The sequence below is a fragment of the Peromyscus californicus genome, unplaced genomic scaffold (genome assembly GCF_007827085.1).
Source record: "Peromyscus californicus insignis strain IS unplaced genomic scaffold, ASM782708v3 Scaffold_14__1_contigs__length_90479793_seg_2, whole genome shotgun sequence".
NCBI lineage: Eukaryota > Metazoa > Chordata > Mammalia > Rodentia > Cricetidae > Peromyscus > Peromyscus californicus.
In genome coordinates this window covers 49,490,075-49,515,262 of record NW_026294436.1, presented here as the reverse complement: position 1 = coordinate 49,515,262, position 25,188 = coordinate 49,490,075, and the positions used below count along the sequence as shown (strand labels likewise).

The following is a 25,188-nucleotide window of genomic DNA, read 5'->3' as shown; positions in this document are numbered from 1 at the left end:
ATGCAATGAAGACCTTTTCTGTTCCTCTGGCTTTTTCTCTGTGGACAGGGGACATAGGACATATATTTGCTGGCTCATTGGAAGGTCTAGCTGTCATTTGGATGACTGTAACTGTGACCACATTGTTGGCAGACAATATGAGATACATAGACCTTACTGAACAAAACATGAAGAGCATAGCATTTGGGGAGTCCAATTACATATTCAAACAATGTCCTTTGGGTGCTTCGGCAGAGGGAAGGTCTGCAATAGGATGTGGAATCCTGGCTCTGTTCTTGGTCTTCCATGACCTCTGGTACCATCTGGAAGTTTCTGCAAAAGTGTCAGCAGCAGAGGTATAAACAACCTCATAGATAGGAAACACTGAAGGCCCAGGAGATCTTTACGGCAGGCTCTCCCTTAAGCTGGAGGTTTTCCTGTCCTCCAGCATCTTGGAGTGCCACTCTTCAAATCGAAGAGAAAGTAGATTTTCAGCTCTTCAGAGTCTGGTCTCCTGGTGAGTCAGATGCCCCAATGCTTTGGACTAACTTCCCGTTTTCAGTAAAAGTAAGGTCAAAGCCACAGACCACAGCAGAAACATTTGCTCCTATTTCTGTGGCTGTGCTAGAGGAAGGTGAGAGGCAGAGCAGGAAGGGGTGGGTGAAGAGGTGGGAATGTACACAGTCCTTTTGCTCCATTCCTGTCCAATTATTTAAAGAAAACCACAGCAAATGAAATGGAGCTAAAGTCTGGAAACTTGACATCTGCACGCAGAATCCTGAGAGACTCAAGGAGGAGACAGGAGACCAGATCTCTGAAAATGAAAGAAAACAAATTAAACTATGCTTAAAGGAGAAAGTAGTCTTTCATCATGTCTATCCCCTGATGTTCAAGACAGTTGTCTCTTTCTAGGTTCTACCCTGTCTACCAGCACGTTGCTTTTCTTAGGAAAGGGGACTTTTCATTGCAGTATTTGAAAAAAATGGTTTCAGACAATTTCAGTTTTCCCATTAGGTAGCACAAGGGATTTTGAGGCAAGCCCACACTGTTGATACCACTTGACTGCCAATAATGGGATCTCACACATCCTGGAAAAAGTTATATGCTGCTACAACCTTTCATCTCGGAAGGAATGGAAATCCTTGGGTAAACTCTATTGGCCGTCCACTCTCACATACACTTGTTGCCAATATGGTTTCTGTCATGGCTTGATATTTTAACACATGCTTAACAGTTAGTACATGATGATATAAAGAAAATTAAAGCTTTACATCATTTCTCTTTCCCTTACTGTCTTATTTTCTTCAAAAATATCTTCATAGGGAACTCACCTCAAGGGGTTGGGTCAAACGCAGCATTAGTGAAGACTCCATATGTTCCTAGGTGGCTGAAGAAGAGAAACACAAGGATGATCTACCATGACATTACTCCTCCAAACAGCCAGCTTACACTATCTCTAGAAACAACAGATTGCCACCTGCCCTGGAATTCTATTTTAATAAGAAAAGTAAATGGAAAAAGCAACTTTCAAGGTCCCACTCAGAGGTCTGGGTAATTTGACTGGCACTTTCCACTCACACTTTTTCATGGTACTTGGGAATGGAACCCAAGGCCTCATGCAGGCTAAACAAGTGCTCTACCACCAAGCCGCATCCCCAGACCTACCTACACTATTGCTGCTATTGGTTTCTGTGCAGGAAACTTGACTTACCCTATAAGGGGTTGCAGCCTCTTCTTGATAAAAAATAGTTACAAAGTTCTCAATCTGGATAACTGATACTTGAGCAAGGGTTTCCACAGAATGTTAGTACTGCCCCCTAGGGATGGTTTTTGGATTTTCATGGTGATGAAGAGGACGGACAGGCATTGTGGGCAGAGGTCAGGGATGCTACATGTCCAAAAAGCCAAGATACAAAAAAATTGTAGATCTTAGATCCTATATGGCTTTGGAATAGCATTGTTCAGGATTAAATATTGTCTGGAACTTAATTGTCTCATATGAAAATACTAAGTGTGTTTTTCATCTTTTAAGATGAAAGTCATTGTCCTGTGAATTGAACTAATACAGTATTTTCTCAGGGGACAGGCCACTGTCTCTTCCTGAGCCATTGCTCATGGAGAGTCTACTGAAATTAACAAACTTTCAGTGGCCTCCAAGCATTCACTAGTGTAGCACCCGAGCTTTAGCATTTGGTTTCTATGATAAATCACTTCCCACTTTACTTCCTTTTTTATACTACAATGAGGCTATCTATTGTTTTTAATCAGTGAGGTAAAGAAATGTGATGTAAAGAAATGTCCACGCACAGAAAGTCCTCAGAAATAAAGACTCTACAACTCAGAAGGGGGACTCAAGAGCCTGAAACTCCCTAAGTATTGAGACTTAAGACACTATGGTTAGCTGACATATATTACCTGAATGCTTTTTCTCAAGACAGGAAAGACATGGCAGAAGATATATTACAGGGAGGAAGGAGCATTGTTCATGTTCCCCTGACACAGCATATTAGAAAGACAAACTAATAAAATTTGTTCTTGCACAGAACATTTCCATCTTACCTGTGAGGGTTCAGGGGGCATTTCCCATCATCTGAAATAAGTGAGAAAACAAGAATAAAAGAAAACAATGAGGTGAGAAGAGTTACTGGTGCTAGAAATTATTGAAGAAAATTAGGAGACTGATTTTCAGATAAGTTTGTTATATGCAGAATATTAGGAACCATCTGGCCTAAAAGGTAGGCAGTACTTGTTTTAGGCTAAACTGAGCATTTTTATAATATTTTATTCCAAGGTCCTCTTACATTTTTTTCTTTTTAACTTTGTAGGGAAAAAACCCCAGCTACCCTGTCCTCATGTCTCTGGGGTTTCCAGTCCTGGTATTGAGGGCTCCCTATTGCTGTATCCAGGTTTTTAATCCCTTGGTCCTCAGCTAGTGTGGTAACCTTATAAATCAACCCACAACGACACTAGTGGATGCTTTCATTTTCCCTCCTAGGAATGTATGTGATAAGGAGCCTCTTGTCTTACTCTAAACAGCAGACTGATGGTTAAGTCTTGAGACATGGCCACAGCACTGTCTGTTACTTGACAATAGACTATTTTGACATTGAACACCAAATTGGAATGAGCCCAGGATGAGCCATCCTCCTTCAACTCATAAATTTATTTATTGTTAGAGATTTAGAAAAATGAGAGGCTACTGGCATTTTTCTAACCCTGAATTTATCTGAAAACTGAAGAAACAATTTGGTCATAGTTTGTAGGGTCAGCTGACCAGGGGTGGGGCAGGAGAAAATTATGCAAATCTGACGTGATTATGGAGATTAAAGGTGGGTCTTAAGAGTTCTTCCTTCTACCTTCTTGATTTGGTTAAATAAACACACACTTTCATGAAGGAATCCTTCATAACTATTGGCACATTTCTCCCACCAGCAAGAAACTACCTTTGCTACCATCAGTCTTACCCTCCCAGGAGATTGTGTGCAGGAGTGTTGAAGAAACATCTACAATTCAATGGTGGCTTTGAGTGGGGAATCGTAAAAGAAGGGCACAGGACATTCTGTCCCAAGAGCAATTAAGATTGGTTATTGGAACTTCTCAATGGAATGCAAAGTCTGGAATAGTTTAACCCAGCTCCTTCCAGTTGTCTGGATTTGAGTACCAGTCAGTCCTCTGTGCCTCATGCTTGCTATGAGGAAGGACAGTGAGAGCCTCCTTAGTTTATAGAGAAGTATTTGTGAAGCCAATAAACACTTGGGCAGGCTACAAGTCGCAGCAGATGGATAAAAGATGTTTGCAAGTCTAAGAACTGGACGTTTCTTTTGTCTCTGGGTCTAAGTTCCCTTTCTGACAACAGGCTGGTGAGGTGTCCCTGATAGAGTCTTCATCATTTGGTCACTTTCCTGCTTAAATCTTCTCAAAACCCACAAATTTGCCTGAGAGAATGTTTGAGTATGTGTTTTCAGGACACTACTGAAGCAGTAGTTTCTTAACCTCCAGCTTCTCCCCACTGGTCTGGGAGTCCAGTGGGTTCAGACGCTCTCGGCTGCTAAACACACCACTTCTCCCAGTGATCTAATGTGCTCGTGGTTTTCATGTGCAGTTTTCTTTGCTAGAACTCTAGTTCACCTTCCCATCTTGGCCCTATCCCTTAACTCAAGCTAAGGTTGAGAAAGCCTATTCAATGTACTGTTCTGATCCAAGAACCATCGTTCTATGTTCGGGTAACATTTACACTATATTTTGTTCTTCCAGACATACCACAGTCAGTATGCATACTGTTTATCTGTCCCTCTTAAAGGACTATATCTTCCTCAACCTGAGGCACTGTCACTATTGGCCCCACTGCCTGGAAAAGCTGATTTACAAATGCCTATTACATGGGGTGTGTGAGGGAAAGAGGCATGACATGTTTATAATTAATTTTGGTGGTTCCAGAGGCCCTCAGAGGCGTCATCAGAATTTTAAGGGAAGGCTTTGGAAAAATTAATATAATGGCTGGTGTCACAGCTCAATGGTAGAGCACTGGTTTAGTATGCAGAAGGCATGCACATGTGCACACACACACACACACACACACACACACACACTACACACACACACACACACACACACACACACACACACACACACACAAAGATAAATTCAGAATTTCTGTATTTTCACAAATTCCTACAGGTGATTCTGACAGGCAGTCAGGGCTCAAGGTCACAAATATTAGCCTGATTTTCTTTAACAAACTGTTTTTAAACGGAAACTACTGACTTTAACACTTTACTCCAAAATAGAGAACAGAAAAGAGGAAGGCTCCTTCGTATTTACCTTTCTTTCTGAGACGCTTTCTGAGCAGAGCCAGGAGTGTCCCACCCACTGCCAGACCTGTTGTAGACGCCACTGCCCCACCCAAGTAAGTCAGCGCTTCCTGGATGGTCAGTGGTCCTGCTAAAATAAACACACATGCAAGGTGTGAGTGTAGTGTGCACAGACCATTCATCCTCCCCGAGGCATCCCAAGAACAAAGACAGGGCCATAAGCAAGAACTTCAAAGGTCCTGCCCAGGCCAATAACCTGGCAGGAAAGATCTGGAAATCAGAAATCCACTGCAATGGAACAGGAAGCAGGACCTGACTGCATCCCAAGGCTTAAATATTTGATTAATTTTGATTAAAAAAATCATGATTTCTAAAGTGGACAAGATGAAGAGATCCCCTGAAAGGAACTCATTAGTAGATACAAATTCATCAGCACATGTGCATGGTTATTTGGGTAAATGAAATGAATGATGGGGTAATTTCTCTTTATCAATCAATGGTTTGGATATGTAACACAATAAGTCATAACTGCTAAGGGAAAGTAAGGGAGGAATAGGGGCCTGAAAGCTTGCAAACAGATGGGGCATAATTAAAGGACTTGAGGTATTTTTAGAGGTAGATGGTAAACAAAAGTCTTCTGACACAACAAAGTAGAACTCTGTGTGAAAACCCTTGGCTAACGTATTTGAAGTGTCAAGGTGTGTTAAGCAGAAGCTATAAGAAGTGGGGAAATTAATTTCACACAACTAAACAATGAAAAAGAATGGCAGGGATCCACGTGGTCACCAGCCTCATCCCTAGGGCTCCGTATAAAGCAAGGGGAGCCTTTGTGGCTCATTGTGAAACACTCATCAAGCAATGGAGGGGGGCAGTGAAGGGAAGAAAAGCCACCGTGAGAGATATGCAGCAAAGAACCAGGGATTGTCTTTCATGTCAAGGTCATGTTCTAAACCATATGAAAAATGTACCTTGGCATGTTGGCAAGGTAGCCGACCAGCGGCCATTCTCCTGGCATGTTGCCCTTGCAGAGCCATTCAGTAACTGTCCCTCTGGACAGTGGAAGGTGCAGGCTGATCCATAGCTAAAGTTTCCCCAGGGATTGGAACAGTTCATTGATCCTGGTGTGTCCATGTGCAGTTCTGAGCATTTTATGGCTGCAGGGAAAAAAAAGTGAATGAGAAACAGATATACAGAAGGAAGGCAGATAGGGTTGTGGTTTGCTTTTTTAACTTGACTGGAATTGACAATAGATGGAGTTAATGTGAAAGGTCAGAAAGGAAGTCATCCACACCCAAGAACCACAGCAGCTCTTCAAATAACGTCTCATTGAAGTATCCATGAAATAATACTAGCCAGAGAACAAGGATGACCCATAGAGCATGCAATAAATTGCTAATTCACTGATCTAATCTCCAAAAAGTCTCCTTATTAAATTTGCCCCTCAAAAACACCACTGAATTTGTATCTGTGTGTTATTATTGATACACTGTGGTTAATCGGCCATGTCAGCATTATGATTATTAAAATACTTATTTCATGTCCCTCACAGGTGGACATTGGAAGTTTGGAAGAGGAGACCACAATCCTCTTTAAACTATTTGTTAAGTAACTTCAGATTATTTTCTGTAAGTTGTGGAGAGGAAACAAACCCCAGGAAATCAGATTTAATTCAAATAAGTGTGATAGAGCAGTCCTGACATTTCTAGATCTCAGTGCTGTGCTGTGGAAGATATCAAGATGAAGGAGACTGGGGACTCCATGCTTTGGGAATGGTGTGGTAGCTCCTTAAGAAATGTCACTCGGGGCTAACATCTTAGTTCCAGTCATTATGAAAATACTGTAGGTTGATACTGTCACCTACTTAATAACGTTGCAATTTATACTTCACAATTCTTTGAGCTGGCTTTCCATTTGCGAGCTTTTAGCGCTGACGTATGTAGACATATGCGCCTTTATGCCTGTGTCCTCTGTATAGAAAGTGGTTTGGGGGAGGGCAAAGCTGAAGGGACTGCTGCACATTCCTTCTGTTTGGGAGTGCTGTGGAGTTCGTGGAGGAGCGGGGGCTTGCAGCGGTTGTTAGGGCTGGGCGGAACTTAAGCAGGCAGAGACATGCAATGACTAACTCAAGCATGGACAGGAAGACAGCTTCAGAATTCCCTGCTCCTGCCTGGTTAGTTACCTCTGCACGCTGGAGTCACTGCTGTCCATTGTCCTGAAGTCCTGCATCTGAGCGAATTGGTGCCTCTGAGTGTAAACCCAGTTTTGCACCCAAAGTGACAAGTGGTGTTTGGACCAAAGCTTCCCAGGTGGTGTCTGCAGAACATTGTCCCCTGCCCAGGAGTAGTGAGAGCGGGACAGCGCACCTCTGCCTTAGGAAGTGATGTTACCCCTGTCATGAGAAAAACATTTCATTTGAACGTATTCAGTATGTTCACGGGTTAAGGGATCATATCTGAACGAAGACTGTCATGGAATAGCTGTCTTCAACTTTTCCCGAGGCAAGGGATCTCTAGCAATTTATAGATGGAACATATGAAGATCTATTAATCTCAGATATGGGGAAAATTATTTAAGGGCTGGAGAGATGACTTGGTGGGTGAGAGTACTCGTTTTGAAAGCAAGAGGACCCCAGTTCAATCCACAGCATCCGCATAAAAGCCAGTGTTGGCAGGCAGAGACAAGCAGATCCTAGGAACTTGATAGCCATTCAGCCTAGGCAAAAAGGCGAGGTTCAGGTTCAATGAGAGACCTTGACTTAGAAAATAAGGTGGGCAGTAACTAACAGAGGAAGACAGTTGCTGCCCTCTCCAAGCTTCTGCATGCATGCACATGGGCTCTCATACCTGCACATATGTGCGTGCACACACCACATGCAAGTAAATAAATAATTTAGAAGAGACAATATTTTAAAAGTGCCCATGAAAAGCCGTTGTCCTGGCCATAAGAAGAAGCAGAGTTGATATTACTAGTACTTTTAAAACGGAGGCAGCTGGAGAGCTGCTACAGAGATCCAGCATCTCAATAGAAGGCCACATTAAATGCAAGTAACTGCCTGTGCTCCCTGGGTTGTTGGCAGACAGACCATTCTCTGGCCCAAGGTCAACACGAAGATGAAATGGAAACTGTGTCACTGGCCTGGTCATACACTTGCCATGTGATGGAATGAAGATACTTGATCTCTCTGCATCTGGATTCCTTGTTCCAAGCACCTGGCCCATAACTGCTACCTGGCATTCTCAGCAAGTACAATGTACCGCTCCCTTTCCCCAATAAAGATCTTGGAGATAAATAGGCCTAAAGATGTGAACAAAATTTTCTTCATAAGAGTCATTTATCTTTTAGTTGAGAGCAGAAAAATCCTGTCACTTCTTAGAAAGTTTAAAAACCTACACCTGTGTTGACTACACTTCACTGACAGTGTATAATGTGCACTTGCCACATAAGTTAGCTACATGTTAACTGTGTGGAAAGATAACCCTAAGTAAAACTTCCTCGGTGAGCACGTCATTACCTTTGCAGGTTGGTGGAGGTGCTGACCATCTTCCAGAAGCCATGCATTCCACAGTTTTGGATCCGACTAGCTCAAATTCCTTGTTGCAGGAGAAGCGACATGTGGAGCCAACACTGAATTCTTCCTGATCCTGAGAACAATCCAGGCTGCCTTGATCTGGGGCAAAGATCCTTGGGCACTTGATGGCTGGAATATCAAATGGGAAAGTCCCAATATCGTGCTTATTAAGACCTTCTGTGTTTCACATAGTTTATCCTCTCAATAGTTGATGAATAGTTATTGACTACCTACTGTCTCTCAGGCATTTTGCTGAGTAGCAGGCATGCTGCAATGTATAAAACATGTTTACTTCAGGAAGGAGGAGCAGGTAGGCATGCAGAAAGATGTACAGGGAAAGGTCAAGAAGTCAAGTACTCAGTCTCCCTAAACCAATTTTCAGACCTTTCCCTGAACTCATAGACTTATTGTTGGAACTCATACAATGTCACGTTACACACTGCAGCTCCTTTACCTACTGTATGTAAAGCTTCTAAAACCCCAACCATTCACTTTATCTAACATGATTCCCACTGTTGGTATCTCAGGGGGTGGGAGTGGCAGTCAACAAGTACAGGTCAAAGGGCAGAGCAAATGCATTTCTAATTTTCTCACCACAATCCTTTTCGTCATTCAATTACCTGACACATGAATGATTTACCAATAGCTATTGACAACAGTGGCCGCTGTTTCTTTGAATCCACTGTTATTCTGAAGGTAATGTCAGGTTCATTTTGCTTAGCCATTTTGATTCCTAAGATTCTCTAAGTTTTATGTGCTACCTCATGAAAAAGTATGTTGGCATACTGGCACAGGTGTTTGTAGTAACAGGCTGTTTGTGGGTGTTTTGTGGAGCCTTCCATCAGTCCATTAAAACAGCCCAAGAACTGAAGAAAAATAGAGAAGTAAACTGTCCCAGGGTTCAGAGGGCATATGTTCCCTGTATTTCAGAACCTGAACTTGGGTAAGCCAAAAAAACGGAATGATGGAGCTGGAGGTGGATGGAAGACCAAGTTTCCATTTCCTAAGAAGATTAAGCAAGGTATCAGGTGCTGAATTCAGTGGCCAACAATGTCTCCCGAGGAACAGTGAGTGAGGAACCATGTTAGTGATGAGGAGAGCAATAGTCTGTGTCGGGAAGGTGGCCTACAGGTGGGGACTGAAGGGACACAGCCACTGGACTTAAGCAACCCCTCTCATAGATGGCATCATGGAAATGAGATGTGCCTCAGTCATTGCTGTGCTCATGGAGAAGATTTCCTGAGGGGGAAGGGCAGGTGGAGACAGGGAAATGAAGGCAGATCCCAAGTTCCAACAGGCCCAGGGAATCAGTGTTCTCACCAAATGGAAATACTTGTGAGTCCCCCCCCCCTTAATTGGAAACCTCAGTGCACAGTGAGAGAGAAGGTGGGGGGCCCCACCTCCTGATGATCCCAAGGTCCTGTGGTCCCTTTTGGGTTCTGAAAAAAAATAGTGCATGAGAACCAGGGTTCCTAGGCAGAATTAAGGGTTAAAATTCCAAAGATTGGTGGGAAAATGAAAAGGGATCACTCCCTTAACTAAATATACAATGTAAATGTGGCTAATAAAGCAAGAACAGACATAAAAATATCTTAAAAGTAGGGTTAAGAAGATGGACAATACTGAGGACCACATCTTCTTAGAGGTGCTGTCCCTGGGTGGAGCCTGGGCTCACAGACAGGAGGCACATGCTTCTTCCTGAACAGAAGAGAGGACTGGGGCAGGGTAGAGGGAAGTGGTGTGGGAGATCACAGGTTTAGCAACTCAACTGGCTGCATCAATCATTTAAAAGCTTAATGGGATTTATAATTGGAATTTGGTTCTTTGCCCTTAAAATACAATCTGAGAAATGTAGCTTCCGAACATGTTAGTAGGGTAAGTGACAGAAACAGCGAGAAATAAAGGAATGAGTAATATATACAAGGCATAAACTCTCCCTCCTCACGTGGCCTGGGCTCCTTGAGGTTAGTGTATCTTTTGGACAGCAAATGTTGGCATTTATACCCTTTAGTACAGCAGTAAGATCTTGAGATATCAGTGTAGGGATGAATGAACAATGTTTTAGCTGTTTTGCACAACGCTAACAGATTTTTAAAGGCATAGTCTCTCAGCTGCTCACCAGTCACCACCATTTCTAAGGCTTGCTTCCGAAGTTACACCTGCGGCCAGTGCCCAGACCCGGGGTTCAGAAGCCCTGCCACTAGGTGGCAATGTGGTATAGTGGTAAAAACATCCCACGGCCTGTCTTTCTGCCCTTCTCTCAATGTGCCTATTGACAGCTATGCATTCTCTTGATGCCCCGTTTTCTTCATCTTTAAGAGGGCAATGAATATAACTTCTTTAGAGGTGGTTTGTGTAGACTGAATAAGAAAATGTCTGAAGTGTGGGTCTCATTATTACTAACCCTGACTATGCTGGACAATAAATTGGAACAACAACCCTTCCGAAACCAAAGAGGAACTATACGTTAACTCACACGGTGCACTTCTCTTTTAGAACGTACTATATGCCTGCAGTTATATGCGATACATTGTGCCCGCTGGGTGCTTCCAGGAAGTCAAAGATAGGTGTGATCCACCCTGTTTTCGAGAGTTCCACCAGTTGACACTGTCAGCAGGGCTGTGCTTGAGTGAGTGTGACCAGGAACTGATAAGCTTCTGTTCAACAGATGCTTGTTACACACTCATTTGATTCCATCTACTGTTGTAGGTGATATGAAGGTTAAGGAGGGGCTGAGGAGATGGCCCAGGGGGCAAAGTATCTGCCAGGCAAACCTTAGGTCCTAGGTCAGATCTCTGGGCTCTGTGTAAAGGCATGGCATGGTTGCACACATCTGTAATCCCAGCACTGAGGATGTTTAGACAGATAAATCCCTGGAGCTTGCTTGCTAGTTGGAATAGCCAATTGGTGAGTGTTGGGTTCTGTGAGAGACCATGTGTCTAAAAGATAAGGTCAAAAGCAATAATGGAAGACTCCCAACATCAATGATTTTGTATACACATGTGTACTACCCCTGTACACACACATACAACAGAAGCATGCCCATATATTATACACACATACGTGTATGCATGTGTGCACACACACATACACACACACACACACACACAATGGAAGAAGCACAGCTTCTGCCTCAGTGAGTTTAAAGTCCATAAAGAAGTAGGAGGAAAAATGAAAGCCAGGCTAGGTTAAACGACACCCATCCCCAAATAAGTTACTAGTCTGAAACTTAGCGGGGTTGGTGAAGGTGGAGGTAGGAATAAACGGCTGGAGAGCATGGTAGAAAAAGAGAAAGGGTTTTTATAAGAAAATAAATGCTTTAGTGCATAGCTGAGTAGCACCATTTGTTAATGTCAATGGCCTTGGATTATCTCACCTCTGAGCTTGCTTTTTTCTCATCTGTAGCATGGAGATGATATTGACTTCCCTTATTATTCTAGAATGGTGATGTCATGAGCTATGATGATGTGAAAACATTGTTAAGACTGAAATGTTTTACTCAATTTGTTATTCATGGAGAAAAATTTTTTTTATCCAGATTCTCATGCCTAGTGTTTAGCTTGGAAACACCTTCACCCAAAGAGCTAATGATTCTTCCTTCTATGATGATATCTGAGAAGTCACAGGGTAGGGCAGACTCCCATGCCTACCTTCACACGTGGGTGGTGTGCCTGTCCAGTGTCCAGATGGAGAACAATCCAATCTTTCTGGTCCAGATAGATAAAATCCTTCATCACAGGTGAACTGGCATGTGGATTTGTAAGTGGAACCTCCAAGAGGCTGGATACAGGTCATGGTTCCATTCTGAGGGCCGAGCAAAGGTGTGCATGTGACAGCTGAGTGGAAAAGACAAGGTGGGGTGGGGGAGATCATGTGAGAACTCAGGGTTCTGAAATCCATCTTCTCTCTTTTTCTCTCTCTCCCTCCCCTGCCAGCCGCGCGTGTGTGTGTGTGTGTGTGTGTGTGTGTGTGTGTGTGTGTGTGCTGTCTATCTCTGCTTGCTAGTTCAGCAATTTTTTTTTGTTTGCATTTCTGGCTCTTTCTCTGTAAGAGGCCGTGGAGCTGGTGACAGCCACAGCTTCTTACAGTTGACGGTCATTCTGAGATCTTACCCACACAGAGTTTCTGAGGCGATTCTAAAAGGGCCTCAGGGCCCGCTGGAGAGATAGCCATGGCGTTCACTTTGGATGCCCCCAGAATTCAGGGAAAGTTGCTCCCCTGATGTCTTCTCGGGAAACAAACCTAATGATGCTTCCAGCAAACAATGGCAAGAACTCAGAGATGGAAAATGGGGTGAATTTCTTTCTCCCATCCCCAGCAGGTGGTAGAGAGAATCTGGGCCGGTATCCTAGCTTGTGCTGTGCATGGAGACCCAAGTTTTTCAACCTCAGTTGCCTCATTTTCAGTATATGAAAAGCTGTAACTCTTGCCTTAAAGCTACCCTTAGGTATATAGTGAGTCACTTGAGTCACACTCACAGATGAACTATGAAAGGGAATAAAGTAGGCACGCATTTCATCAGTTGTCTACAAGTGCCAACTTCCACCTCTTCCCAGAAGTCATCTCAACCTGCAGGACCAGGCATAAATGCCCCCCACCCCCATCCCAGTTCATTTTCCAGTAAAAGTTAAGTCAGGTCTCACAGTTCTTTGACACCATCTATAAACACAAGTAGGAGGTGTTGGGAGACTGGCTTGGGCTGGTGATCATACTGCGTGACTTTGGGCAAGTCGCTTAACCTCTCTGAATCTCAATATCTTAAAATGACATAGTCAGACCAAGAGTGAATACGTTCTCAGCACCAATGTCAGCAGCTGTCAAGATGGTCCCCTCCTAACTCACAGAGCGATGAAGCCCAAGGGAATCATGCTGACACTCAGAAGAGAAGACTGATGGTAAACATGGGCTCAGGGACTTCTTTGCTGCCTGGCTTGGTTGCTCAGTGTACGGCTTTCAAGCAGAGGACGTGGTACAGCTGTCCCAGGTCAGCTGCCTATTGGTCAGCTTGCTCAGCAGCATGACGTTTTGAGGTGTTGGCGGCACCTTGGTTTCTTCCTCTCTCGAGCATTGCTCCTCTCAATCTAATCTATTTCTACAGAGCCTGAGGTACCGTCTGCCACGTGCAAAGTCTTCCTGTGTTCAGTGTGTGTGTGTATGTGGGGGGGGGTCAGGGATGGGAGGACTGTAAGCTGGAGATGCCAAGGGGAAAGGGGTGTGGGTCCTTGGTTTAGTGGAGTCATTTCCAGCTCTCCCATGACTTTGCAAGGTTGAGTGCGGAGGGCTGTGAGGACAGTGACAGGGAAATGATCTGATAACACGCTCTCCCTCGGAAGTGTCACAATAGCTTGTGGATTTCAGGCCTCATGGTACCTTCCTGCCTCAACCACAAGTGAGTATTTCACTTGATGTGCACCCAGCAAGAAGAGGAGAAAGTTCCCCCAGAGTAAACAAAGGGCTAGAAGCAGAAGGGAACTGGGAGGTCACAGGAAGCTGGGCTGAGTAGCAACCTCCTGGCTGTGAACACCCATAGGCAGGACTGTGGGGCAATTCGTGGTTTGGCTTTCCCGGAAGGGCCTGATCATTCTGATAACCCTGCTCAGGAATTCTGAGCTCTTCTTTAAAGTTGTACCGACTTCAGGGTGGTGAGGATGAGAGCTGAAGGAGCAAGTTCACAGCCTCACTCTGCTCTCTTCAGACCCAACTCCTCATTCCCAACCCCAACTCCTGCTCACCATAGGTTCTCATGCCTGGCATGAAGGAAACCCTATTATGCTGTTAATTAATTCTTTTAGTTATTCATACAGGCATTATTGGATTTACAATGGTGTGTGTGTGTGTGTGTGTGTGTGTGTGTGTGTGTGTGTGTGTGTGTATGTGTGTACACTTCTGTGACCTGAACAGCAAGTGGTTTCCTCCTCATGAAAAACATGACCTGCTTGCTTTTACTTAGATATTGAAGGCCTATACAAAGTTAAAGGCATGACAAATAACACAGAAATATTTCATATTGCACATATTAAGAGTATTATTAAAATTGAATATACACAGTAAAAATAACTATTACAAAGGAAAAATTAGATGAGAAAATATAGGAAGCACTTTGTGCTAGAATGTTAGCAATATTTATTTTTGGGAGTTCGTATTTAAGAGGATATTTTTTTATTTTTCTGTTTTCTTATTGTATTACTATTTGTAGACTTTATAAATGAGAATCTTGTTTTGTTAAAAGTGTTTGTTATAAATCTGGCTAAGGCATTGGATACACTGAAAGGAAAAGGAATGGGAAAATTTGAAAATCACGCATCTGTCCTTCAAGCTGTCAAGTCAGGTGATTAGACCAGCTCCACTTCACACAGAATGATGTGGTGCTCACAGAGCACGGTGACTTTCTGCCATCAAGTCTAACACAGATATAAATGGTCTTAATGAATCTGCACACTGCTTTTTTTCTGAAGATGCTCTAATCTCTAGTTCATGGTGTGTATCTTCCCTTCCCTGGTCCTCCCCACTCTATCCTAAGCATGCTTCTCCACTATTATACAGATCTCGGAGAATGCTTGCAACGTGGTTCTGTAATTCTACCTTTCTCATTCCAACTACCTCTTGGCATTAGACTATCTGTGATCACAGGGAATGCTCGATAAACCCTGGCTCCTAGCCTCAGTAGCAGCCGCAGAGGCACTAGGACATACCATTGTCCCTAAGAAGAAGAAAGTGCTGGACCAGCCTTGGAACAAACACTCAGAGCTAAGTTTTCTTTTCCATCTTCTTTTTAGGTGCTGTGTTTAATAGATGAGTAACATTCATGATAGGAGCCTGTTAGTCCTGATGTAGATTCTGATAAGGACAGTGCAAAGGTCACTGCATTGCTAGCATCATTGCCAAATATCCTGACACTCGCAGTATCTGCTTAGCCTCTGATTACATTTGTATTCAGAGTTCTTGGGGTACAGGATGAAGGAGTTAGTGACAGTACCCATCTCTTTTCCAGCTAGTTTCAGGGTAGACCCTACACAGTTACCACCCCAGACATAGCCTTTAAGAATACTGCTTCCAATTTACTTCCAATGAAAATGGGAAGAATGCATTCTTACCTTGGCATTCCGGAGGAGCCCCACTCCAGTCTCCGGTAGCCAAGCATCTTATGGCACTTGCTCCCACCAAGAGTGAGCCTTCATCACAGGAAAAGCTGCAGACTGACTGGTACTTCAGGGCACCAAAGGGGTCTGAGCAGGTCATCTGAGCTTTTCTCGGCACTGGAAAATCCCGACACTGCAATGCTAAGGAGGGAAGAAGGCAGGGAGTGAGGAGACAGACACAAGTGTTATTGACTTTAATCCATTAGCCCCTTCAGTGAAAGAATAAGGACTCATGAGTTGGGTTTGTTTGACTAAGAAGAGTTAAAAAAAAAAGTTGTCATTAATGTCAATGATAGTTGATGGATTTTACAAGGGCAAAAGTTTGAACCAGTGTTGGCTACATCAGTATTAGTATAGCCAGTGTAGAAAAGTTTGGTAATATGCACTAATCAATCAATCAGTCTTAAGCTATCATATCTTTGGACTCAAGAATCTCTGAAAAGTATAGAGATTCCTGAGATTTATACCAAAATCAACTCAGGGGTTTTTGTCAAGGCATTGTTTGTAAGAATAAAACAAGCATCAATGAGGCATAAATCTGGGGGCTCACCAAGTAAATTATGAATTCATGAAAGGAATATTCATAGTTCTTAAATTTCATGTGTTTTACTTGCAAAAGATTTTGGAGGTATATCTATGTATAATGTTAAATGGAAAAGCAGAATAAAATTATGATCATGATCAAAGTGTGGTCTTTTGTAAAACAATTTTGGTTAGCATACAAAATGATGGGTTTCATTATGACATTTTATATATAAATACACACACACACATGTACCCCCATATATAATTGTACCTTTCTCATTTCATCCCCATTGCCCTATCTGCTCCTTCTCACTGTCTATCACTACACTATTATCTGTAAATATGTAAGATAGTCCTGTATGGAGAGAACACACTTATTTCACATTTTTCACCTCTGAAATATGAATAATAGCTTTCACTACCTCTTGGCATTAGACTATCTGTGATCACAGGGAATGCTCGATAAACCCTGGCTCCTAGCCTCAGTAGCAGCCGCAGAGGCACTAGCAGACACCAGAGCTAGCCTCAAGGCTGCACAGCAGCTGTAGACCTTGACTATTGCTGAAGAGACACCAGTGAGGACAATAAAAGGAGTTATTGAGGCTTCAATTCCAGATGCTGAAGAAAATATCCAACCATCTGTTCCGGATCAGTTGACATTTACTCGCCTGGATACAGAGTGGCTTGAGCAATCCCTTGTGATCCTTTGAAAGGAAGTCACAGGGCTTAGCATGTCTCCGTCTCCTAGACAATACACAGCAGCACATTCAATCATCCTCACTGTTTTACCACCATAAGGCATGCACTTTTATTCCTCCACTAACTGGTTTTCTTTTCACTGTTTTCATCATGCTAAGCACGTGAAGTATACAATCTACCATTTGCCACTTGGCTAATTGAAGTGTCTAGTTCTGTGTCCATTTGCATTTGTATTGTCAGATAGCATTCGTCACCACTCACCCCCAGGACTCTTTTCAAGATCTCAGGCTGAGTTCCATGCTCACTAACAGCAATCCCTTTCCCTCTCCCTTATCATTCTACTTTCTGTCTCTGGTTATATTGCTTTCATCAATATACACAGATAAGCTCATATGTTACTTGGTTTTTGGAGGATGACTCATTTTCCTTATCATTGTCTTTAAGATCTATCCATATTGGAGCATGTGTTGGAATTCCCGTTCTAAAGCTGAATAGTATTTTAATATATATGAATACCAGATTTTGTTTATCCCTTCCACCCACTGATGCTCACTTGCTTCCACAGTTTACTGTTTGAATAGAGCCGCTCTGAACCTGAATATACACATATCCCTTCAAGTCCCACTTGCAAATCACTGGAGAACCAATAGCTCATCTCAAAATCAGGGTATACACAGGTCCGGGATTCACACAGATTGTTGAAGAGTACCAGTAAATGAAGGCATAAGATGCTCCCACATACTTCTGGATCTTGGTTTTGTACAGATACCCTTTGTAAAATGAGGCAGTCCCAGTGACCTCCTTGTGACTTAGTCTTTATTTTAAAGCAAGACACCGAGAACATGAAATACTAAGGAGAGTCAATTTTTTCAGATAAGACACAAACTTGGGATTTACAAAGTAACTGTTTCGTTATGGATTTCTCTGTGTTTATGAAGTTGACAGCGGTGTTAGTGGCTTTAGAATACACTGACCCACAACTGTTGGTGACACAAGCAGGAAAAGCTGGTTATTTGTGCCCTGTTTTACCAGAAGTCACAGAACTCAGAAAACTCCAAAGCCTGCTGACAAAAAATGATAGAGCTAGACAAACTGCCTTGTCCATTCCTCTTCTACCATCTCGTGACGTTCCTCATACATTATTCTTTCCCTCAGCGCTGATCTCCTCGGCTCTCTCCGAACATGTGGACCAAAGCAACTCTCACCTTGACAATGCTGTTGGGAACACTGTGCTGAAAACTTGCTTTGCCCACTCTTTGATCCCTGACATCAGATACAAAGAGTCCAGCACGTCTCAGGCTCTCTGTGAATGTCCAACAGATAAGCGAATGATAGTGTTGAGTGCCCACTGTACCCGAGAGGCCCAGAGGAATGATTTGGTGTTACGGTACCTTCACAGACTGGAGCTGGGGCTGTCCACTGTCCTGAGTCGGCACACCGAATGGCATCGTTCCCCTTCAGCATGAAGCCCTCTGCGCAACTGAATGTACAGCTGCTGTTGTACTCAAACGCTCCTGCCGATGGGGAGCAATCCATGCTTCCGTGGACGGGGCTCTCCAGAGGGTCACACGCAATGGCTGAAGGGAAATTTTCAGATACTAGGTCTTTCTCTGTAGAGTCTCTTGGGAGAGGCTGCTGCTTTTCTGCCCACGTTGCCTACATATTCAAAACCTCAAGACTTTCTTTGTCCAAAAGGAAAACTACCCTTCCCATGTTCCTCTTTGGCTGGCTCACTCTTCAGATCTCAGTTTTGACACTGTTTTCCTTCCGAAGGCTTCTTTTCCACCCAAACTGAGGGGTAGGGACTCCTTGTGTGGGTTCCTCAGACCCTGCACTGTGCTAGTTATGCATGGTTGCAGTTCTTCCCTCTTACAGCTCAGTCTCCTTGATGCTGGGGTAGTCATTCAGAACTGTATTCTGGAGCCCTACACTCTGCTTGATAAATTCTGGGTGCTCATTAAAAGTTTATCGGATTATAAAAGAACAGATACAGAAAAAGTGGGCTTATGAGGAAGCAGATGGAATAGTATCCCTTACTGTAGATGCTCTGATCTAGTGCTATATGATGATTCCAAGTGGGCTGTGTCTTAGAACACTGGATGTCATCCTAATCAGACATTGTTCGCCAAATGAGTGCAGCCCAAAGTGGGTCCCTGCACACAGCTATGCTCTGAATGACCCCAGTTCTCATAAAGACCAGTTTCCTCAAACCCTCTGTGGATAGTTCTATACTTCTAGATACTCCTGTGAATTTGCAGAGCACAGAGACCACCCTTTCACTCTCACCTCTAGTTTTTACAGAATCAGAGCATGTAAGGGCCAGATGTCCTCTAGTGCTCCTCTTTTATTTTATTTTTTATTTTTTTTATTTTTATTTATTTATTTATTTATTTTTTTTGGTTTTTCGAGACAGGGTTTCTCTGTGTAGCTTTGCGCCTTTCCTGGAACTCACTTGGTAGCCCAGACTGGCCTCGAACTCACAGAGATCCGCCTGGCTCTGCCACCCGAGTGCTGGGATTAAAGGCGTGCGCCACCACCTCCCGGAGCTCCTCTTTTATTTTATACTCAAGAAAAAAAAATGGGAATCAGAAATGCCATGCAATCTCCCTAAAGTCTATGTGTTGAGTTGTATGTGTGTGTGTGTGTGTGTGCGCGCGCATGTGCATGTGCATGCATGCGCATGCACACGTGAGCATGCTCATGCACGCTTGCATGTGCATGCAACTGTCCGGGTGTGCTGGTGTAAAGGCCACAGGTTGATGTCAGTTTTCTGTCTCTATCACTCTCCACCTTATTTCTGAGACAGAGTCTCTTATTGAGCCTGGGGTTCGCTGCTGCAGCTAGACCGGCTGGCCAGAGAACTCAAGGGATCTTCTAGCCTGTAGTTCCCCAGGTCTAATGCTGAGGTTCCAGGCACATGCCACCACACCTGGCTTTTATGCTGATTCTCAGAACCCAAATTCAGGTATTCAGGCTTGAAGAGCAAGTACTTTACCCACTGAGCCCTTGCCTTAGCCCCGCCCCCCAGAAGCCTCACAGCTAACAGGATTTGAGCTGGGCTTGTCATCCAGGTCTGGGAGTTTACTCATCCAACCTTCAACCTCCCACTTTCTCTCCCCCATCTCTGCCCTATAAGATAAAGGGATGAAGCAGCTACACACAATTCAGTCTTCATATATTACATAATCACCCAGGTCTGCACCACAGCTATTCTTTAATGCAGACTCCTTTATTCCTTTGCAGAGTCTACCTCCAAAGCTTTTTGAGCCCAGATGTCTCGTGATTCCCATAGCTACTGCTATAACTTCTTCTTGAGTATGAGATGTTGCCCTGCAGCGTGCATATGCCAGGGGACAGGAAGGGGATGTGGTTGAAATAGGCAGACCCTAAAGTAAGCAAGTGCCCACGTCTAGCCTCTGGATTTTATACCTGCTGTTTCTTCTTTCCTTAGGCTTTTCTTTATTTTAATGTGCGTTTTAGACAGGGTGTCATGCAGTCCAAGCTGGCCTCCAGCTCACTGTGCAGTCCAGGTTGACATTTAATTTGCAGAAACCCTACTGTCTTGGGCTCTCGAGTGCTGAGATTACATACATGGGACACCACATCCTGCTTATACTTCTATTTCATTGTGTGCATTTCATATGTCTAACTCTCACAATGCGCCTGGCAATTCTTAGCCTCATTTCACAGATGAGAAATCTCCCAGAGGTTGAACAAATATGATCCTAGAGGGGGCTGTCTTGTCCTTAAGAGCCTTTGGTCATTCTAACATGGCACGGCTCCTTCTAGGTTATATTGAGTACTGATAAAACTAATCTTACCTTCACAGGTTGGCAATGGTCCAGTCCACTGGCCAGCATCAGTGCAATGGAGTATGTCTGAGCCCCTCACTTGATATCCAGGATGGCACTCAAACTTACAGCGGGAGCCATAGGCAAAGGCAGCGATTGGGTGCATACAGTCCATGGTTCCATGGATAGGGGCCTCCAGGCTCTGGCACTGCACAGCTAAACAGAAAAACCAATGCTAAAGAAAGGGGAGAATACCCAGCATAGAGGGAAGCCACACCCACAAAGAACAGTGTGGGTCTGCCTGTGGAAACACAGATGGAGCTGGGAAGATGTAGCAATCAGGAAGCTCTAGCCATTTTGACATGGAGTATCAATCCTCAGAGTGACCTGAACATCTTAACACAGAGCCCTCCAAGCTCTGTCCTTAACATTCTTTATGCTTTGTGTATTGTAAGTCTGTCCCTGAAGGTCTGTGTGTTGATGTATCTGCCCTCTTATATGAAATACACGAATAATACCATTCTGAAACTGTTTGTGGTATATGAGTTGGGGAAAGAGTAGAGTTTTCTATTTTGAGCATAGCAAAATCAGCCCTTTGTTTTTCCACAGACTGATACTGTTTTCCCACCCCAGAGTGAAGCAATCTAGCTCAGTAGCTGAAGGAGGGTAAATTCAAAATTGACAATTCAGAACAGCTTCTCTGTGAGATGACCAGTTTTCATCTGTGCTCCAGCTAAGACAGGGTGGAGTGGATATTATACATCTCAATGTCCTGACATTTGCTTTAACACTCAGAGGCTGGAGCTATTCCCACCCCGAGGGACTCCATTGTTCCATCTGGGGCCAATTGAAGTGAGTCCCTCTTCACAATGAATCTACAGCTTCACTAATGCTGGAATGTTCCTGTAGGCCAGATGCCGGCCAACCTTCCTCCTTCAGGACTGTTCATGGCTGAGCACTGGGAGGCCAAGAATAAGCACAGAGCCATGATATTCATTCTGGAACAAGTTTCATCCAGTACTTTGGAAATTTGATAATTCTGTGCCATCTATACTTGACCAAAGGTCATTCTTAGTTGGTTAAGTAGAACTCAATGGCTGGTCAGGGTTTCAAATAGCCATGGTTTTCTGGTTAAGAAGCAATGATATAAGGTCAATCCTAAGTTCCCACTATTGTTCACAGTTCACTTTTCAAGTAACAAAAGGAATTTGCCTAGGAATAAAAAAATTAAACTACCACCTCTACATAGGTAGGAGATGTACCATGAAAATGGAAATCAGGGTTAACCTGATTGACTAATAGTTGTGGTAACTAGAATCTCCAGCTAATGCAGATTCTTATTCTTTTCTTAAGTTTTTATTTTTTAATTTACTTTAAAAGATTTGATGTGTATGGGTGTTCTGCCTGCATGTATGTCAGAATACTATATGTTTGCCTGGTGCCTGCAGAGGCCAAAAGAGGGCAATGGATCTCTTGTAACTGGAGTTATAGATGGCTGTGAACCACCATGAGTACAGTGGGAACTGAACCTGGATACTCTGGAAGAGCATCTAGTGCTCTTGACCACTGAACTTTCTTTTCAGCCTCTATTTCACAAGCTTTTTTAATGGAAAACTCACTGCCCCATATATAGTCTCCCAAATTCTAATTATTTAGTAAGGATGGAAAAAATAAGGTCTGCATACCTTTACACTGTGGGGGTTTATTTGTCCAGATTCCAGAAGCCAAACACTCCAACTTGCTGGGTCCACTCAATTCATACCCTTCCACACAGTGGAAAGTACAGTGTGAGCTGAAAGAGAAGACCCCTAGAGGGTGGCTGCAGTTCATGAGCACGTGTGGAGGAAGGTCAAACTTTTCACACTCTTTGACTGTGGGGAACAAAAATAATGATTTTTCTCATTGTAGACTTAAAATCTCTGCTGCATCTACAGCAAATTACAACTCTCTTTGCTCTCCCTCCTTAGGCTCCTAACCCGAGCCCTCTGTCTTAACCCGGATCCTCTGTATTGCCAGCAGCTTAGAAAATAATCACTTTTTTGGACAGCTCAATTCATTCACCATTTTTTATTTCAAATTGGTAAAATTAAACTTTAAGGCTTTCATTTTTGTCTTCCTGTGTTTGTATTTCTCTTTTATTCCTTGAAATATTATGAGTGAATGTTCTCTCCCAAAATAAAGTGATTTTTATCCTGGGTGTCTTGAGATACTTGTGTGGAGCAGGCAGATAGCAGGATCTCCCACTCGCCTTTGCTTGCTAGAGAGGCTCCATTGTATTTCACTTTCTGGCATTATCTCTCATGTAAGCTCAACCGCCAAAGCAACACCACCCAAGTGCCAGCCTCACCGTATTCACACTCTGGCCCATAGAACCCGGGGTAGCAGGAGCAGGTGTAGTTCCCGATGGTCTCAATGCACTCCCCTTGCTTGTTGCAGGACATGTCCTGGCAGGAAGCTGCACAGATATAAGAGAGGTCAGAATCACAGAAGGCACAGGCTCCACCCTCTCGTGAGCCATGTAGAGGACTGCCCTCGGCCCCGTGGAAGACATTACTACAATAAGAACAATAGAAGGGCCTGGCTGATGAAGTGTCATGAGGACTAAGTGCGACGAATACTAAATAAACAAATGACATAAACAGAACTCCATAGAGTGACGCTCAGTGCAATTGCCATTCAGTACTAGTGGGTATTCATTTCAGTGGTGTCTCTTAGGGACAGTGACAAACTTCCTCTCAATCTGTACCTTCTTACGCTAATGCATGGTGGCGCAGAAAAGTTCTAGATGATGGGGTTTCCAGTCCTGACGTCACCATAGGAGTATTAGAAAGCTCCTGTTGGATGACGCATTTAGTATTTCCAAATGAGGGCACAGCTATGTGTAGACACAGAGCGACAAGCACAGTCACAAATAGATGTGTGGACAGAGGAACTCTGAGTCAAGCAAAATGGGTTGCAAAATGGGTTTTCTAATAGAAAGTATCTCTTCCCTAATGCCTACTTTTACTCCAAGGTGGTTAGGAAACAGATATGGGTCTCCAGGAAGGAGATTAACAGAGACTCAGAGAATAAATCTTTTCATGATAACGTGTGCTGAGACCTGACAAATCCTGCAGATAATTATCTCAGCAACCAAACTTAATGTCTCATTGCAATATTCCTATCTACGTGTTGTCTCTCTCTCACAGGAAGCCTCATTACATCTTACAGTGCAAAACGTCAGTAGACGTCAGTATGTCTAGAATATTGGGTTGTTAGGGAAATAGCTCCACTATGTCAGTAATTTTCAATGCCTTTTCAATCTTGTAAATTTGTTTTGAAAACCTCACAGCCTTAAGAAAGTAACATTTCCTGAGCATCGTGTCTTCGGTAATAAGGGCAGTGCTAAAGTCCCTTTTGGTTTCAAATAGATGCTTTTCTCTAATCTTGATCTTACATTGTCCAAGGTGCTCAGTAATGCTTTGTAATTCTACATTTTCTTGTGCCCAACTTTGTGACCCCGTGTGACTGACTCAACTGGTTACATTCCTCAACCAGGAAAGACATATTTTTAAGAGACGGTGGCGTGAGTTCCAAGGAGGCCTCACCTGTGTAGCACAGGGCCCGCTTGCGTTTGGAGCAGGGCTCATCATTCCACTTGCCAGGGGCCGAGTTACTCTTGATGTAGATCTCCACGCAGTCCTGGTTGTTCCTCTTGTTGTTGGGTTCATTCTCCGCCCAGTTCTCGGCCTCCTCTGTGAGAGTCTTATTGGTCCCCACCCAGGTCCACTTATTATTGATCTTTCGGATTCCAATCCAGTAGTAAGAGCTGAAGTATGGGATGACGTCATTGAGGTGAGCGATTTCATTCTTATTCTGGATGGCCACTAAGTCTGTGAAGTACTTCTGGCAGAATGCCCGTGAGAAATTCCACGTGTATGCCCGTGTGCTGTAGTTATAGGTCCACGCTGCCACTTCCTTCTGATGTACAAACTCTGGGGGGTGGGGGGGAGATAAACCTGGGTTAGTATCACTCACTGGATGGAGCCTGATTCAAAGCTTACTTCTGCACTTAAGATGAATGGCTCACCAGGAGATGGATGCCAAGAACAAGGCTATTTCCTGCTTGATGTTATTTTAGGAAAAAGGGAGTATTTTCTATTTTCCACTTAAAAGCGCATACAAAGTCAGAAAGGAAAGCGCCATCTTCTAAAAGATTCTATGTTAAAATATTCGTGATCTCAAGATACCAGAGAGGTCACCTGGTCTACTCTTGTTTCATAAATGAGGGAGCACGTGAATGTGTGATGGAAATGAGATGCCTTGTGATCTGGAACCTCCTGCTAGCTCGGTCTCGGTACCTACCAAGTTTACTTTCTTCCTTATAGAACACCTACTTCATTTATTTTGTTTCACTGAGTCAGGATCTTACGGCATAGCCCAGGCTGGCCTGGACCTCTGCCTCAGTCTCCCAAGTGCTGGGGTCGGAAGCAGGCACCGCCATGCCTGGCCACGTCTTTGCCTTCCTTTGTGGTTGTCGTACTGTGTTGACTACCCCCCCTTCATCCCTGGAGAGTGTCCTCTCTTCTGTTCCCCTCGATGGCTTCAGGTAAACTTCATCTTTCTCCCTTCAGGCTCCCGCATCTCTTACTGCCCCATATTGCAATACCTGTTCCTATGATGTGGCCCATACCCAT

At 43.7% G+C, this 25,188-nt stretch overlaps 1 protein-coding gene across 1 annotated transcript; it reads right to left on the bottom strand.

The window, feature by feature from the left end:
* Nucleotides 1–19: 19 nt before the first annotated feature.
* On the bottom strand, nt 20–25,188 carry Selp (selectin P). Its single transcript, XM_052736507.1, has 15 exons — nt 25,161–25,188; nt 24,100–24,486; nt 22,860–22,967; nt 22,198–22,383; nt 20,543–20,728; nt 18,113–18,298; nt 15,453–15,638; nt 12,009–12,194; nt 8,302–8,487; nt 6,970–7,179; nt 5,759–5,944; nt 4,801–4,920; nt 2,539–2,569; nt 1,311–1,366; nt 20–793 (listed from the first exon to the last, which is right to left on the bottom strand). Exons 1-14 carry the CDS (start codon nt 25,186–25,188, stop codon nt 1,312–1,314), a joined length of 2,241 nt encoding a protein of 746 aa, XP_052592467.1. The 3' UTR covers nt 20–793; nt 1,311.

Excerpts from the sequence above, each read along its gene's own strand:
- Selp (XM_052736507.1), bottom strand. The coding sequence starts at position 25,188 with ATGGGTATGGGCCACATCATAGGAACAG. Across the intron at positions 22,384-22,859 it reads TGGGCCAGAGTGTGAATACG|TCAAAGAGTGTGAAAAGTTT; the intron begins GTGAGGCTGGCA and ends TGTTCCCCACAG. Across the intron at positions 7,180-8,301 it reads ACCTCCACCAACCTGCAAAG|GGGTAACATCACTTCCTAAG; the intron begins GTAATGACGTGC and ends TTCTCATGACAG.